At 44.7% G+C, this 17,246-nt stretch overlaps 1 protein-coding gene across 2 annotated transcripts in view; it reads right to left on the bottom strand.

Annotated features, from left to right (window-relative positions):
* The window catches only part of LOC126191441 (uncharacterized), a 411,004-nt gene that overhangs the window by 181,005 nt on the left and 212,753 nt on the right, over positions 1–17,246 (bottom strand). For both annotated transcript variants that reach the window (XM_049932320.1, XM_049932319.1), the window contains exon 2: positions 14,161–14,243. In XM_049932320.1, coding sequence (XP_049788277.1) covers positions 14,161–14,235 — 75 coding nt within the window. In that variant the 5' untranslated portion in view covers positions 14,236–14,243. The remainder of the gene's footprint in view (positions 1–14,160; positions 14,244–17,246) is intronic.

Here is a 17,246-nt window from a genome sequence, read left to right as displayed (position 1 = left end):
TTCGTCCAACAAACCCCATTTGATCAGATTAGATTTCACAGGAGCCATCCCAGTTCTAATGCGGTTAAGCATTCTCCAGGTTTTCCAATCGCCAGAAACGCCTCTTGGTGGGTCCTCTCTTAGTGGATATTAGATGGGGGGCTCATCTAATGCGCAACTTAGGAAACGGCGTCTGGATTTGAGTCTGCTGGGGCCACACTCTAGGCCAAATATTGAGTGACGGACATCAAAGGTTTGTTTTAGCTTCTCGGTATGTTCATGGGCTTTCCTACGTGAGTCAAGGTTTGTGAAACCTGCGGCCCTGTGGAGATTTTCTATGGGGGTTGGTTTCATGCAGCCTGTCACTATCCTGCATGTTTCATTCAAGCTAATATCTACCTTTTTTGCGTGGGCGGATCTGCACCATACTGGGCAGGCATATTCGGCAGTTGAGAAGCACAAAGCTTGGGCTGAAGTTCTGACCACGGTAGGTTTGGCACCCCATTTGCTATTGGACAGCTTTCTTAGTAGGGAATTTCGTGCTTCTACTTCCCTGCGAATTTTCGCAATGATATTTGTATGTCAATGTTCTGTCCAGCACGACGCCAAGGTAGGTGGGAGTATCTGTGTGTTCTAGTAGTGTCCCATCCCAGGTAACACTGAGCCTGCTGTACTCTGCCTGCCTCGAGTTCAGATGGAATGCACTCACTTGAGCTTTGGAGGGATTGGGTTTTAGAGAATTCTTTTTGTAGTAGGTTGACATTGTAGAAAGGGCGGTTTCTAGTTTCTCCTCGATGACTTCAAACCTGTTGCCTTGAACTGTTATTGCCAGGCCGTCTGCGTATACAAAAGTTTTGGTTTTGTCTGGCGTTGGTTGGTCATTTGTATATATGCTGAATAGGATTGGCGCCAACACGCTCCCTTGGGCGAGCCCATTTTTCTGAGTCCGCCATCGACTCTTTTTCCCCTCAAGCATTACGAAGAGCTGTCTATTTTGGAGCAGGGATTCGATTATCTTCACTAGGTGGTAGTCTTTCAGGGTCTCTTAGGTTTTATGCAGTAGTGTTCGGTGATCTACTGCATCATAGGCGGAACTTAGGTCTACTAGTGCCAGCCCGGTGATTAGTTTATTCTCAAACCCATCCTCGATGTGTTCCGTCAATGCCAGAATTTGACTGGTACCGGACTTTCCAGGTCTAAAACCTGCTTGGTGTGGAATTAGCTTCGAGTCAACGATCTTCTCTATTCTGTTGAGGATCAATCATTCTTAGAGCTTAAACAGGTGGCAGAGAGAGGTTATGAGTCGACAGCTCTTCGGAGACTCTGGGTCCTTCCCGGGTTTAAAGAGAGCTACCACTTTTGACTACCTCCACAGTTTCGGGATTTGAAAGGTTTCACGGCACACGCTAAAGAGTCCAAGTATTCAGTCCCTGGCGCCAAGGCCGAAGTTTTTGAGCTGTTCCACGCAAATATCATCAAACCCAGCGGCTTTCCCATTCTTCTAGGAATTTATGCCATTGTTCAACTCTCTCATGGTAAATGGTTTCTGGAAGTTGATGTTTTCCGTTGGCAGTAAGCGTGTGATTTTAGTTTTCTGACGTTTGGAGTTGAACTTGCCGTTTAGAAGGAGTTGGTTGGCGACCTGGTTTGGAGTTACGTTGGCCGGGGCCTTGCTTAGCCTTGGGTCACCATCCACTTTCTTAATCAGGTTCCAGGCTATTTTGCTACTGTGGGACATACCCAGTCATACTAGGGTTGCTATCCACTTCTTCTCGCGTGCCTCGCTGAGGGCTGACATTGAAGCTGTGCCGCAGGTGATGGTTTCGTCGCTGAATGGGTCTTCCGCGAACAATACTTGATACTTCTCCAGGATGTCCTTTGAGGCATTTGAGAGCCCTGTGATATAGTGTTGCCTGCAGCCCCTAGGAATATAGCGTCTAGACACCTTTCGCAAAGTCTCAACAAAGATAAGATAATTATTTGGTGTTGGGGTCAGACTGGCTAGTTCCTCATACAGCGGTTGGGAACATTCTAACCACCTAGCCTTTTTAAAGTTGAATCTCCTACGGAAAAATATTTTGGTTGATTTGATTGTTGAGTAGACTTGGATTCCAGTAGGTCCATGTTGTGTCTTTGGGATTGCATCATATATTCTTTTGTAGCAGGTGACGTAGATGCTCCGTCTGACGAAGCAAATATCGGGATTGTAACCTCGTTTCCAAATTTTGCTGTTGAAGGAGCAGGGGAGCTTTGGGTCGTGGAGAAGTGAGAGGTTATTTGCCTCAGCCCATTATTCTAGCAGCTGACCATTGGCGTCTGTCTCGTTGTGCTGTGGTGCTGTGGCTGTTAAAGTCGCCCACAACGAAGTGTGTCCTTTGGTTGTTGAAGCTTTCTGGCGTTGAAATGTGTAAGTTCTGGCCGGGAGGTTTATATACGGAGCATATTGTAAATGATCCACTCTCTATGGCCAAACACTTCAATGTTGTTGGTGGTTGTCTTACTCGTGGAAGAGAGCAGCTTCTCGGGTCTGGTAAATATTGCGCTCCCATACCTTCTGTGAGGTGCTTCTACTGCCAAGCGCATTCCTTTGATATTGGGTCTGTTTGCTGTTTCATTTCTATGCGTTTCCTGCAGGCACAGTATGTCCCACTTTTCTGACTGGCATAGTTGCGCTATTACATCCTCTTTATTCTCGGTGATTCCCTCGATGTTTAGGCTGACGATCGTCATGGTTGGCCCTGAAGACGGCCTGTTTTTGTTTTTGGCTTTTGATTGCATTGGTTTCCGTCGGTGGAAGGTTTGGCCGTTGTCCAATTGGGCAAAGTTTCCAGGGAGCGCCGGCATTTTACTTTCTTATAAATAGCATGTAAGTAAAATGCACACGTGGAGGCACCTTCCTTGCTGCAGGGGCATTGGTCAATCCAATCAAGGGAAGACGGATTCTTGCCAGGTTTAAAACTGGTACGACAATACTGTCCATCCATTGATAGGGGAAAATGCTTTGGAGCCAAATATGGCTAAACCATTGGAGGAGATAGTAGTGTTGTGGACGATTGAGGTGTTGATTGGTTATGGATGGAATCAGAACCAGAAGTTCAATCATGGGAAGAACAGAGAGCCAGAAGATGTTCCCATTCAGTAAAAGGTTCATTGTAGGATTCTGCCTGTCAGTCGGTAAAATATAAATAGGAAGCTTCAGCCCTCTGCATCCAGAGGAAGAAGACAGATGGATAGGAAGCCAATGACTATGTCGTCGCAAAATGGGTCCTGAGGTACTGTATGAGAAGTGATGGACCTGTACAAAGTTCACCTGGAAAGCAAGGCCTAGAAATGAGGACTGCCGTTGACATTATTGGAGGGTGCTGAGTGTAGCCCATATCTGTGACAAAGGAATAGAAGAACCTAGAGTAGAGATAAAGTGTTCCCAACACACATCTTTGCTCTGTTTGATTCAGTAACAGACTTTGCCGCCAAGAAGGTTCAACGAAATAAAACCGGTGGAGGATAGGTGCCACGTAAGATGCTGCAAGGCGTGCCGATGATCGCAGATAGTGCTGCCAATGGCCATGTTCCACCACTGAAAGACCGATGGAAAATGAGACCCACTAAGCAGGGAACGGCAATATCAGTAGTGCAGATTATCTTGTCAGACAAATCAAGGTCGACTTCACCAACAAACCTGACAAACAAGGTGGAAACATGACGTGAGAGGTATATAGGGGTCAATCAGGACGATGGAAAGCGTAGTGTAGTAATTTGGTCAGTGAGAGGTAGAAAAGGAACAAGAGAATCAAGTGTAAGCAAGGAAGAAGAAGAAGGGAAGAGAGCGAAAGATCAATGAAAAAAGTGCCATACACACCACTGAAATGAATAGGGGAACCGTCATTAAGAAGGCACAGGTCAAGGTATGCAAGAAACTGGCCAGTGAGGAGCTCCTGACTAGATGGAGAAGCACTGCCCCACAAAGGGTGGTGAGATTTAAAATCTCCAAGGAGGAGGAATTGAGGGGAGGGTTGCTCAAAGAGGACATTTAGGACAGAAGATGTAGATGGCCTGTCAGGAGGAAGACAAATTGCAAACTATGATGGCAGAGTACACGTGCTCCCAAACAGCAACAGCTTCCTGTGGGGTACAAATTGGGATCTGCATAATAATAATATCCATACAGATGAACGTGCACACGCCGCCGGCAGCCCATCACCAGCAGATGCCGAAGAAAGGGCTGTTTCTTCGGCAGAGGAAGGGGAGTGGCACCTGTAGGGGAAGGCGTGGGAACTGCAGCGGAGAGTGAGAGGAGAGGAGAATGGGACTAGGGTAAGGAAAAGGGAGGACAGGGAAAGAATGAAGCAGAGGCAAAAGGAGAATTCATCGACACAAGATAAAGTCGGTAAATTTTCTGATGAATCTTATTGTAAGATAAATGGTCCTGAGATAATACTCTTATATCTTCTTTTCTTTCTTAGAAGCCAGGCAATCTAGTGAATGTGGAGAGTGATGGTCGTGACAATTTACACAGAGAGGTGGTGGAACACATGGGTTCCTCTCATGGAGTAGGTGTCTGCAGCAACCATATAGAAGGTCTGCCGTACATTCGGAAGACATGTGCCCGAAATGTAAGCACAGAAAGCCTTACAGCACACCGAAAACACATAATATTGACCTTCTCTTGGAGGGTATATCCATCGAAAGCCAGAATAAAGGCGCCGGTGTTGGTGTGGTTGTCCTTACAACTTTTTTGCACACCTCGGGGAGATTTAACCCCTTGTCGTTCTAGAAGGATGAGGTCCCAATGAAAATTGACTCCCTGGGCCAAGTTTAAAGACTGGTAAGTGTAATGGACACCGGGACGTCGGGCAAGATAATCACAAGCATAAAGAGCTGCAGATAAAGTTTTGATTAACAGGTAATCCGACTACGTCTTACTGAAAGACTCCACTTCACCAAACTTGTCTTCATTATTTTCCACAAAAAACGCCTTTTTGGCTGTGAATGTGTCCGTCTGTCCTAGTACAGAGCAGATGGTGGGGCAAGTGACCCCCCCCCCTCTCTACCTCTCTCTCTCTCTCACACACACACACACACACACACACACACACACACACACACACCCCAAGCTGTTGAGCCTGGCCCTCCTCTCAGTGTGTAACCAAGACAGAGAAGGCTGCAGGGTCATAAAAAGTAGCATTTAATTATCCCTTACCAATCGAAGAGATGGCATAGGAAAACGGCCACATTTTTGGAGTTTGATACGTTTCATGCACAAATCATCCGTCCTGATACCATCCACTCTGATCAGGGACTTTCCCTATAGGCGTAATCCTTCCACAGCAGGGGCCATCTAGCATGGTGGCCACTGCTGCGATTTACGATGCTCCAGAATGACAATCAAGCCTTCCTAGGCATACGTGGAGAGGCAACAACTCAGGTAGCAGAAGAGTGATCTCTGTGTTACTAGAGGCTCAACCTGAACGACACATAACAGCCCCACCACACAGACTGGCTACATGTGCTGGTAACCTAGTGGGGCACAGGGGGGATACAGAACAGAAGGAATGAAGAAGGAAGGGGCAGAGGGATCCACACCGTAGGGAATAAGGAAGGGAGTTCATTCACTATGGATAGAAAATTTAGAAGTAGAGGTCAGACCCCAAAGGAAGATCAGAAGCACCGGAACTGAAGACGAAACTGAAAAGGCAAGGGGAAGCAAACCGCATGGAATACAGGAAGCCCGGTCAACGGTAGTACCAACACGTAGAGAGAGCAAGGAGGGGACAGAGGGGGGGCAGCAAGGACAGTGAGGGAGGGGCACAAACATGAAAATGCAGCCGAGGAAGGAAGTATGGGCTGCAATAGCTTGGGGCCCTGTGCGCGCCACAAACCAATTCACGAAAGAACGGTGAGCCCCCTGGGGTGGGGGATGGTAAGGAAGTAGGACCGTCGTGCTCCATGGCAACGCCACAAGCCTAAATCTGAAGAAAATCCATTGCATCACGCTGAAGAGACTGTCGACGAGTACTCGAAAGATCGCCTCTGCAATGAGTGTCAGTGACACCCTTGTTTCCACGTCGAGTTCTGACCACAGATGAATTTAAGTTGACTAGGGGCTGTGTTCTGAATTCGCGAAATAGTCATGTCTGGACAGACGAAAATCCTTCAGGGATTTCATCATCAGTTTTTGTTTGACATTAAAGTATAGACAGGTATTCTGGATGCCCATGTCATTGCGCCATACCTCCTTCCACTTAGCCTAACTGGTCCTGCATTCTTGATCTTCCTACAAAATGTATTGATCCCGCTCTTGGAAGCTGTGCCACCGAAGATCTGTCAGGAAATGTGATTTCAGCATGATGGTGCACCACCTCACTTCTTACGTGCTGTTTGGAGACATTTCAACAAACTGTATGATGAAAGATGGATAGGCCGAATTGGTCCAACGGCGTGGCCGCCACGATTGCTGGCTTTAATTCCTATGGACACTTTGTGTGGGGTCGCCTACAAGGTTTAGTTTACGAAACTGCTGTAGAAATAGAGGAAGATCTGCTGGCATGAGTTCTGGCCGCTACATCCGAAATTAATACCAGTTGGGATGACGAGTGTAGACTAGAACATACTTCATAGGTACACGTGTGTAACAACGTTGATGGTCGTCAAATCAACCCACTGTTGTAATGCATCAGTACTGTTCAGTACATACAGCATGCTGCTTTGCTTTTGGCTTTGGAATAATGTAAACGTGTAATTTGTCATTGTTAATACAAACAAATGTCCTTAGGTTATAACTGGATTTTCCTTTTTGTTACCTGAGGTACCTATATTAGAAGTATTATGTACTAACTCCCCTATGTATGTCCTAGAAGTTTGCAATAGGAATTTCTAGACACCATGTTTATATACTACAATAGCGGGAAATGACGTCAGCATGAGTCCCGAAAAGCTCTTGACTGATTTGTTTCAATTTCTTACACCATACTCTCATAAATGTTCGGACTGACACGAGCTACACATTTTTAAATATATGTGGTGTATTAATGTATGTGTACTATATCAAGGGTAACATTATTCCCAAGATTATGGAAAAGTTTCAGACAGATTCAATTCAAAGTTTCACATGCCACTGTAATAAACGCCTGGACTGAAAAAGGCTACATTTTAATGTATATATAAGGCATGGGATATATATATATATATATATATATATATACATATATATATATATATATATATATATATATATATATATATATGAGGCTTGGGGGAAATGCACATGGCGAAGGGAAAGGAGGAGGCGGCCATAGAGAGGAGAGAGATAGAGTGACGAAGAGATGGGCAGTGAGAGGAGTAGGTGGTGGTAGTCAAAATGAGGAGGATTAAATGTACAGAATGCGGGGACACAGGAGAGGTACAGAGAGAGTGGGGAGGAGGAGTATATGGACAAAGAGAGGGGCAGGGAGGAGATGGATAGACAGAGGGAGGAGAGGCACATTAGAATGTATATCTAATTCTCATAAATATTTAGCAATGGCGAAGTACTGCGGGTTCTCCAGTGAAAGTATATAAAAGGAGCAATGACGGATGAAAAATCATACAGGCTACGACAAGTGTATCATATGGGTGATGGGGTTCTGACAGATAACACATTGAAGAGCCAATGAAACGGGTACACCTGACTAATATCGTGTAGGGCCCCCGCGAGCACACAGAAGTACCGCAACACGATGCGACATGGACTCACCTAATGTCTGAAGTAGTGCTCCAGGGAACTGACACCGTGAATCCTGCAACGCTATCAATAAATCCGTAAGGGTACAAGGTGTTGAGAACCCTTCTGAAGAGCACGTTGCAAGACATCCCAGATGAGCTCAATAAAGTTCATGTTTGGGGTGTCTGATGGCCGGCGGAAGATTGTTCCTGGAGCCACTCTGTAGCAAATCTGGACGTGTGGAAAGGCGCATTGTCCTGCTGGAATTGTCAGAGTCCGTCTTAATGCACAATGGACATGAATGGATGCACGTGATCAGACAGAATGCTTATGTACGTGTCACGTCTCAGAGTCGTATCCAGATGTATCGGGGGTTCCATATCACTCCAACTGCACACGCCCCACACCATTACATAGCCTCCACCAGCTTGAAAAGTCTCCATACTGACATGCAGGGTCCATGGATTCATGAGATTGTTCGATAACCTTACACTTCCATCTGCTCGATACAATTTGAAACGAGACTCGTTCTACCAGGCAACACGTATCCTGTCATCAACAGTCCAATGTCGGTGTTGACGGGCCCAGGCGAGGCGTAAAGCTTTGTGTCGTGCAGTCATCAACGGTACACGAGTAGGCCTTCGGCTCCGAAACCCCATATCGATAATGTTTCGTTGAATGGTTCGCACGCTGACACTTGTTGCTGGCCCAGCATTGAAATCTGCAGTAATTTTCGGATGGGTTGCAGTTCTGTCATGTTGAACGATTCTCTTCAGTTGTCGCTGGTCTCGTTCTTGCAGGATATTTCTGCGGCTGCAGCGGTGTAGGAAATTTGATGTTGTACTGGATTCTTGATATTTACGCTACACTCGTGAAATGGTCGTACAGGAAATTCGCCACTTCATCGCTACCTCGGAGATGCTATGTCACATCGCTCATGCGCCGACTATAACACCATGTTCAGACTCCATAAATCTTCATAACGTGCAGTGTAGGTATTGTGTTTCCGCCACTTGAAATTTTTATAACGTGTGGTTGTAATTAAAATTTCCCTATTTAACACGCCATAACATGGAAACTAATTATCGTACTAGTACCAAACGTGATAGTATTAGCGTCCAGAGTATGGGGTGCATAAGTTCCATGCGTCACAGAGCCACCGTCCTGTTATAACTATGGCCACCAAGTGCCGCGATCAGTCATCGTGATTAATAGTCTCACACACCTGACTAGTCGCAGTGCACTTGTTGTCGTGTCAACATGAGCTTGCACAATAGGAGCGGGGCATTATTGTGAAGCTCTGTTATCAAAACAACAGTAATGCGGCAGCTACACTTCGAGAAAATCGCCGGCTGAAAGGATTACGCAATGGTCCTCTTTCTCCACCTGTTGGAAGGAGCATGACGAAGAAGTTCGAATCAACAGGAGAACCGGGTGTCGCTCCGGAAAGACGTCGATGACCGGTTACACCACAGGTGGTTGATGAAATCGCTGTTGCTATGGTAGACAACGCTGCGCGCAATTCGCGCGATCGTCAGGCAGTGAGCATGCTGTGTCACGACAGTTGAAGATTCCGCAGTTCTCTGTACGGAGGGTGCTTCGAACCATTCCCAAATGGTATCCTTACAAGATCCACATCGTACGCACAAAGACGTGTTGACTTTGCTCTTCAGTTTCTCGCAAGGACTGAAGTTGATAAGGGCTGGCCCTGGACCATCCTACGGACAGATGAAGCTTATTTTTCTCTGACGGGTGAGGTGAACACACAGAATTTCCGAGTGTGGGGATCTTCACATCCAGTCACTGTGCATGACGTTCCTCTGAATGGAGAACGTGTCACCGTATGGTGTGGCTTCACGGCTACGTTCATCATTGGCCCATTCTTTTCTTGAACAGGTTGGCGCTCAAGGAACAAAGACGTGCAGCCTGACTGATCAGAGTTACTGTGACACGCTTCGCCAGCACGTCATACCCGCCCTACAGGAGAGAGACGAATTGGACTCAACATTATCCACGTATGATGGGACCCCACCGCACACTCGTGAAGTTCACCTTCTTCTCCGAAACACACTTGGAATCGATCGAATTATCAGCCGATCGTTTCCAAATGCTTGGCCGGCACTGTCGCATGATCCCACACCCTGTGGTTTCTGGTTGTGGGGCTACGTGAAGGACAGGATTTACCAGGGAAACATTTACACATGTGCTGATCTGCAGCGCAGCACATCAAGAGATGTGGCCAGCATACCTACGGACATGCTATGCTCTGCAGTGCAGAATGCTATCCTGTGCTTTCAGACTCTCCTGGACACTGATGGGCTCCGTATTGAGCTAATTTTGTGTATGATGTACCGTAACAGCACATTAAAAGTGTTTCAATTGAATTGATTCTGCATTATTTCTCTTCCCTATGCCCTTGACATTAATGCAAAGTAGTTTGGTCCCCATCCGGCAATTAGTTTCTGTATTACAATGTGTTAAATAGGAAAAGTTTAATTATAACCACCCGGTATATGTGGAATTGTCAACAGGATAACAGATATATAGGCTAGCAGAAAATGGTCTGTAGTGGCCTAACTAAAACAAATATACTAACTCAGCGGAAATAATATCGTCGTTGTAAAATTTAATGTCTTAAACTTGAAAATCAATTAGCAACAATTTGCTCTTTTTAAAACACCGTTCCCACTGAAACGAAATATTACTTCATTCCACATATTTTCCCTGGTATATCAATAGCAGAAGACCGGAAGCTACAACACGACTTCAACGTATCTTATTCAAATACATATAGGGTGTTTAAGTTGTGTATACGTAACTTTAGAGTGTTTAAAGGAGAAAATAAGAAAAACTTTTTGAAATGATAAAAAAGCCACAGGAGCAAGGTTTCGCCTTGACGGGTTCACGGAGGTTTCGACATTAGTGATGTTCAGAGACCGTGTTCAAACCGTCGTGAGATGAATACTGGTTTCGAGTTGTTCCTCGAATTGTCTTCATTACATTAAAACACAAATGGTATCTGGTTGTTAATAGTTGTGTAACACGCTCCACATACTCACAAGAGGAGGCCATGACGTTGGGACCACAGATTTACTTCAAACTTTTTACGCCTACAGTCAGCCATTAAATCAAGTGCACTGCCTTGGCAATCCCGAGAAAAGCACTAGAGTAGTTTTACGCATCTGTTATGTGCCTTATGTAGCTGTGCATAGGTGCAGATCGTTATAGTTCATGGTAGTCGAGCGATTTGCGTTGGAACTTCGTCAGACTGACGTGTATAAAACGGAGATTCGAACCCCACTCGAACTTAGTTATTAATTTACTTTTTCATCTCTGGTCATATTATTTAATTTATATAACATTTGAGAGGTATTATAATGATAAAAACTATGTGTATCTGCATGAAGTCCTTGGACCAAGTTTCAATTTATGTTTCCCACGTCTGTATGAGAAATACCATCCTGCAATATGTGATGTCGAGAGCTCATTCGACGAGTAGCTGTACATTACTTTTATGATCTGCCACATTGTGACATACTATATTACTGACAGTGAATAACGTCATTCGCATAATTATTTATGGAGATCTGACATGGGCTTTCCGAGCTTGTCCCTCGCCCTTGAAATTCACTAAAACTTCATGAAAACGCACGCGGTTTTCTTTCATTATTTTACCTCTCAAGTGTCATGTAAATTAAATAATGAAACCAGAGATGAAAAACAACAGTTTAAGAAGCAGATGGTTACAAGACTCCAGCCATGGCCTCGCTCACGACCTTCTTGGTAGGCACGAACGCTAATCGCGTCACCACAGTGACCTCCTACAGACGATCAAATGGTTCAAATGGCTCTGAGCAGTATGGGACTCAACATCTAAGGTCATCAGTCCCCTAGAACTTAGAACTACTTAAACCTAACCAACCTAAGGATATCACAGACATCCATGCCCGAGGCAGGATTCGAACCTGCGACCGTTGCAGTCGCGCGGTACCAGACTGAAGCTCCTAGAACCGCTTGGCCACAGCGGCCGGCCTACGGACGATCCCTTCGTGTAAGTTCCTCAGTTCCATAATAGACGCGTAAGACTTCTCTTGTGATTTTCTCGGAATTTGCAGAGTACTTCTCTTTACCACTTGCACATTATGTTGTTATAATGGTCTACTAATGGTAGAAGTAAATCCGTAATCCCAGCTTCGTGGCCTCCGCTTGTCAGATGTTTCACGAATGAAGTTTCAGCTTCTCTCAAACGGGCTACCAACTCTTCTGGCATGTCTGCCACCGCCTCGTACCCCAAATGCTTCATCTCCCATCAGGAAAAGAAATCCGTATTAGTGAGAGAACGTGGTGGACCACCACTCCCAATCCAACCATCAGGAGGAACATTGCCCAAATGTTCTCTGATGTGTAGAGCAAACAGTTGTGGGGACCGTCATGAGACTGAGTCTCATCACCCATCAAGAATATGTAGACATATGTGCAAATTTACATGTAAACACAAAATAAAATATGCAAACATGCAATAAAAATACAATTATTTATCCAAGAACGAGGACGCTGCAAGCAGTAATGAAAAGTCACGTTTGCTACAGGTAAAATGTGGCTGTGTTGCATACCAGGTATCAGTGTCAGAAATCTGCAAACGAAGCAGTCAAAACAACTGTGATCTTTGGACTAATGGAGATACAGTTGAGATCCTTCAACGACTCGTAGCAGTGAAACAGTGCAAAAAATGGGTCGGAGCACTATGGGACTTAACATCTGAGGTCATCACTCCCCTAGAACTTCGAACTACCTAAACCTAAGTAACCTATTAACATCACACACATCCATGCCAGAGGCAGGATTCGAACCTGCGACCGTAGCGGTCGCGCGGTTCCAGACTGAAACGCGTAGAACCGCTCGGCCACACCGGCCGGTGAAACAGTGCATCCGTGACAGTTTTGTCACATAAGAAAGTAATTTTTTAATCTCCTCTAAACACTTTAGATTTCTGAATAGGTAGGATTTTTAACCACAGTATATATAATACGTAAATAGAGAGAGTTTTATTACTTGAATCATAAAACTAGTCGTAACTTATGCTGAAAATGCCGACCGGTGTGGCCGAGCGGTTCTAGGCGCTTCAGTCTGGAACTGCGCGACCACTACGCTCGAAGGTTCGAATCCTGCCTCGGGTATGGGTGTGTGTGATGTCCTTAGGTTAATTAGGTTTAAGTAGTTCTAAGTTCTAGGGGACTTATGACCTCAGATGTTAAGTCCCATAGTGCTCAGAGCCATTTGAACCATTTATGCTGAAAATGATTTTTATGAGGAAAAGGTGAAATACAGCGATTCAGTTGGCAACAGGTTATACAGGATGGTGGATCCTCACGGCATACAGCATTCCGAGAGAACCGCCTTATGTTCGGGACAGTCATGAATGTAAATATCATTGCTGCTTATATCATTCAGACCAATTTAAGTTGTACTACTCGATCTGAATCTAATAAACATCTCGGAAATCGCGACATATTCCGAAACACACTCCAGATATGTGTAACAAAGATGTTTGTCAATACCAATGTTGCGTGAGAATCCACCAGCAATTTAAGCTGTGCTATTGTGTCCAATCAAATTACTAACTCGGAAGCCGCTGTATATTCCAAGTATACCTTAACGTCATACTCGTACTTCACTTAATGAAGTTTCACTGCAATTTGTAGTTACTGGAATTTCGTAAAAAGTAATATTCCAACAAATCACATCTACGTCATAGAAATTATGCAAAAAGCGCCGCATCCGCCATTATTCTATACTAGTTTATTAATTATCCGCAAGTGGCTCTACCAAAGCGCTTGATCAATGTTGCCAAATTTCCTTCCCTTAGAACTAATATTGAATTTTACCCATTTTTCCGTATAATTAACTATGACTTCACCATTATATTGAAAAAAATTTTGACTAAAAACACTACAACAAAGATAAATTGGCGTTTGTCCCTTAATTTGCCTGCTTGATATAATGTTTCCAACATAACGATGTCATGCAATGTCTCTTTCATCTATGGTTTAAGACACCCTATCTGAATTACAAGTACAATTTCTAGTTAATACTTATCCATTCAAAGATTTTTCATGAGGTCGCGCTACGTAATTAGGCTGAATATTACATTTCATAAAATATCAGCATACTGGCAGTTCAAATATCAGCACAGCATGTTTCCACAGTCAGGAGCTGGGGACGGTGGAGGTCGCTGAAAACATGAGACTTCATTTACATGTCATGAGGGAAAATAACTAGCTTACTTTATCCATTGCAGAATCAGTTTGGCAGTAGCCCTGACTGAACGTTGTCTCCTACATTATGTTCACATTCTGTTGCGGTACATCATTTTAATACTGCTGCACGAGGACTACAGTTATAGGGCACTGGATTTGGAACATTCAGAAGTGATCGGCAGAAATCGACGAGAAGATTATTTTTGATCTATTGTAACTATATACCTGGAGACTTATGGTGACGAAGTACCCAAGCACCACCAGGATCCAGACGAAATTCTTCTCCACTGCTAGCGCCATAATTTAATCTGAAATGAAAAGAGATAAATGTAAATATTACATCTCTATACATAAGACAATGGTCATAGAAACATCGTTTGCACTTCAACTCAGGAACAACGATCGCCATAAAAAGAGCTGTACCCACAAGAACAAGGAAGAGTGCGATCACTCTTCGTAGGCAAGTAGATGGTACCACACGTATGAAATTATTACACTTTCAACGTGGACCAACATGTAGTGTGCTACATGGGCACGAAACTTACTTGTTAGTATGTCAGGCCCCCTGATTGTGAATACAAGCATCATGACGTGCGGCGTGGAGATTTACAAGTCTCAGACATTTTATTGTGATTACCCATCCCACACCGCTAGTAACTGAGCGTACAGATCCTACGGATTGGTGGGTGGAGGTGGAGGCCTTGTGATACACACTATGACACCCCACACATTCTCGACCGGGAAGAGATTGGGCGACGTGGCTGACCGTGGCAAAATATTCACAGATTAAATGCACGTTCGGCATGTGGCAGCGGTTTGAAGACTAGAACTGGCCGTTGAAACAGGGCAGGGGCGTGGACGTTCACGAACAACTGAGCAACAGCCTGGAGGCCTTCGTTCAGGTACCATGCAGCTGCTACAGAGCCCTTTAGGGACACTAATGGAGAATGGGCACTATAGGATAACACTCCCCACATCATCACACCAGAATGGCGGGACGTGTGATGGGATATCACAAACCGGTCTTCATGGGGCACACCACTGCACCTACACACACATATACGAAGGTTGTCGCCTCCAAAGTAGAAGTGCGCGACTCGTCATTGATGATGATCTTCTGGCAGTTCGCACGGCACCATGACAGTCGTTGCCGACACCAGGTGAGTGGGCCGCAATGCTGTGGGGCTGTGAGTGGTTGGAGTCATAACGGTTGGCGTGTGCAGCGAACCCTGCGTCATGCACGGTACTAGCACTTGCTAGGTTGTTGCACAGACGGCAGAACAGCCCTCCTGAATGGCCCCTATTGTTCCCGTCGGACCTGCTCGCGTTCGGCGGACAATCTTTCGGCGCTCCCTCTATGTGGTGCATATTGGAGGACCACGTCCCATATGCCGTGCAAGTGTGCCTTCCTGCATCCATTGACGCCAGCAATCGGGAATGGTGGTTTCCGTACGACCAGTGTAGTACACAGCATGGCGACAAGGCTACTCCACTTATCACAATCCCACGATACGGTCTCCCTGGAACTCGTCCAGAAGGGCAGCCTACTGTCAAACGTACCTCCTGGGTATAATGCATATTCAAGTGACGCTTTTCTGACGCTACCCGGCATGGCCATTTGGACCCCTTTTACGTCAACCGATGAACAGGACATCAGGGCTCCACCCGCGCTTCCCGCGTGTGCGGCCGACCGTGCTAAAGTAATTACTGGATGTTAATGGTGTGCAACGTACCCAACAAGTTTGCAGTGGATGGTTTAGGTCCTTCTGGGTGCAGCTCTTTTTATGACAATGAGTGTACTTCACCTACCAGACGGAGCCATGCCGGATACACTCCAAAACTGCGCTATTTACCACTCAACAAACAAACAAAGGATGTTATTTATTTACGGACTTCTAAGCAGCCTACCCAAAATCTGTAGCACAAAGTATTACAGATCGGTAATAAACCTAAAATTTAACGTGCCATCTAAGTTGAGTGCATCAAAGACAGAAGGCAGTCATGTGAAGGATCAGGATGGGGAACGAAAGTAGCGTTGGTTTTATTGAAGGAATCAGTCGAATTTGCTTGAAGTGATATACATAAAGCACCAAAATCCTAAATATGCATGATAAACACTGTTTAGAGTACTTTGGAACAAAACACATGTACAGATGCGTCACTGGCTATGTTTAACGTTGTTAACATTGCTGAAAATTACTTCGTGGAAGTATTCTTTTATCTTCATATAGCATTTCACTAGAAGGTAATATTTCCAGTCCCTACCATTGAAGGCTGAAAATAACATATTACGTTTGTTAATCTACATTCCCTATATCATAATATTTTCTAGTCTATTTTTGGTCGAATTCGCAGAGAACAATTTTTTTTACGTTTTTTGTCATTTTGTCTAAATTTTACCTTTGATTTGGGAACTCTGAAGATTTATTTTGAACTGATGATTTAAAAGGATCAAATAATTTTAAAAAATTTAAATCATCACAGTTCTCGTGATAAGGCTGTGCGAACTTTGACGCTGAACAGTTTAGCAGCGATTCAGGAGAAAGACAGTAATTCATTATAAGTGTGACAGTTGAAATTATTTTGTATTCATGGTGTCCTGCGGTCTTCACGTAGTTGATAAATGACGTCATTTGAGGACACAGCTGCTTATTTTTCATATTTTTATTTTTTCGGGCCGGTATCGAGCTACATGTTCATCGTCAGCGCTCGAATTTTTTTGTGCCCTCACAGGATTTTTTGCAGATGTTTTATGGCGATACTGTTGCAGTTTTATCTTGTTTCCAGAATACGGATGGGTGCGTGCTGTGTGTGTATGTGAATTCCTAAGGGACCAAACTGCTGAGGTTTGACTTACACACTACTTAAACTAACTTATGCTAAGAACTACACACACACCCACCCATGCCCGAGGGAGGACTCGAGCCTCCAGCGGGAGGGACCGCGTAGTCCTTGACATGACGCCAAAAATCCCACGGCCACTCCGCGCGGCCGTATGGGTGTTGATGTGGCTTATATACACAGGGTGGGCTACATGTCCGTTGCGATTGGCAATACTAATAGTTTGTTTGCCCTAGCGTAGTGACCGTCAGTTGTGATCTTTAATAGCGTGTAATATCCATAAGTCAGTTGACACTAGCATTTTGAGGTTTTGTTGTTTGCTGTTATTTGAGAAACAATGAATAAAAAATTAACTATAGAACAGCGAATATTTGTTCTGTAAACATGGCTGGAACATGGCCGTAATTACAATGATGTTTGTGTAATCTGTTGGTGGAACGTTTACCAAACATCCAGTCTTCATCTCAACA

The sequence above is a fragment of the Schistocerca cancellata genome, chromosome 6, assembly GCF_023864275.1.
Source record: "Schistocerca cancellata isolate TAMUIC-IGC-003103 chromosome 6, iqSchCanc2.1, whole genome shotgun sequence".
Taxonomy (NCBI): domain Eukaryota; kingdom Metazoa; phylum Arthropoda; class Insecta; order Orthoptera; family Acrididae; genus Schistocerca; species Schistocerca cancellata.
Note: the sequence above shows the minus strand (reverse complement) of the source record. Positions and strands in the feature narration are given on the sequence as shown.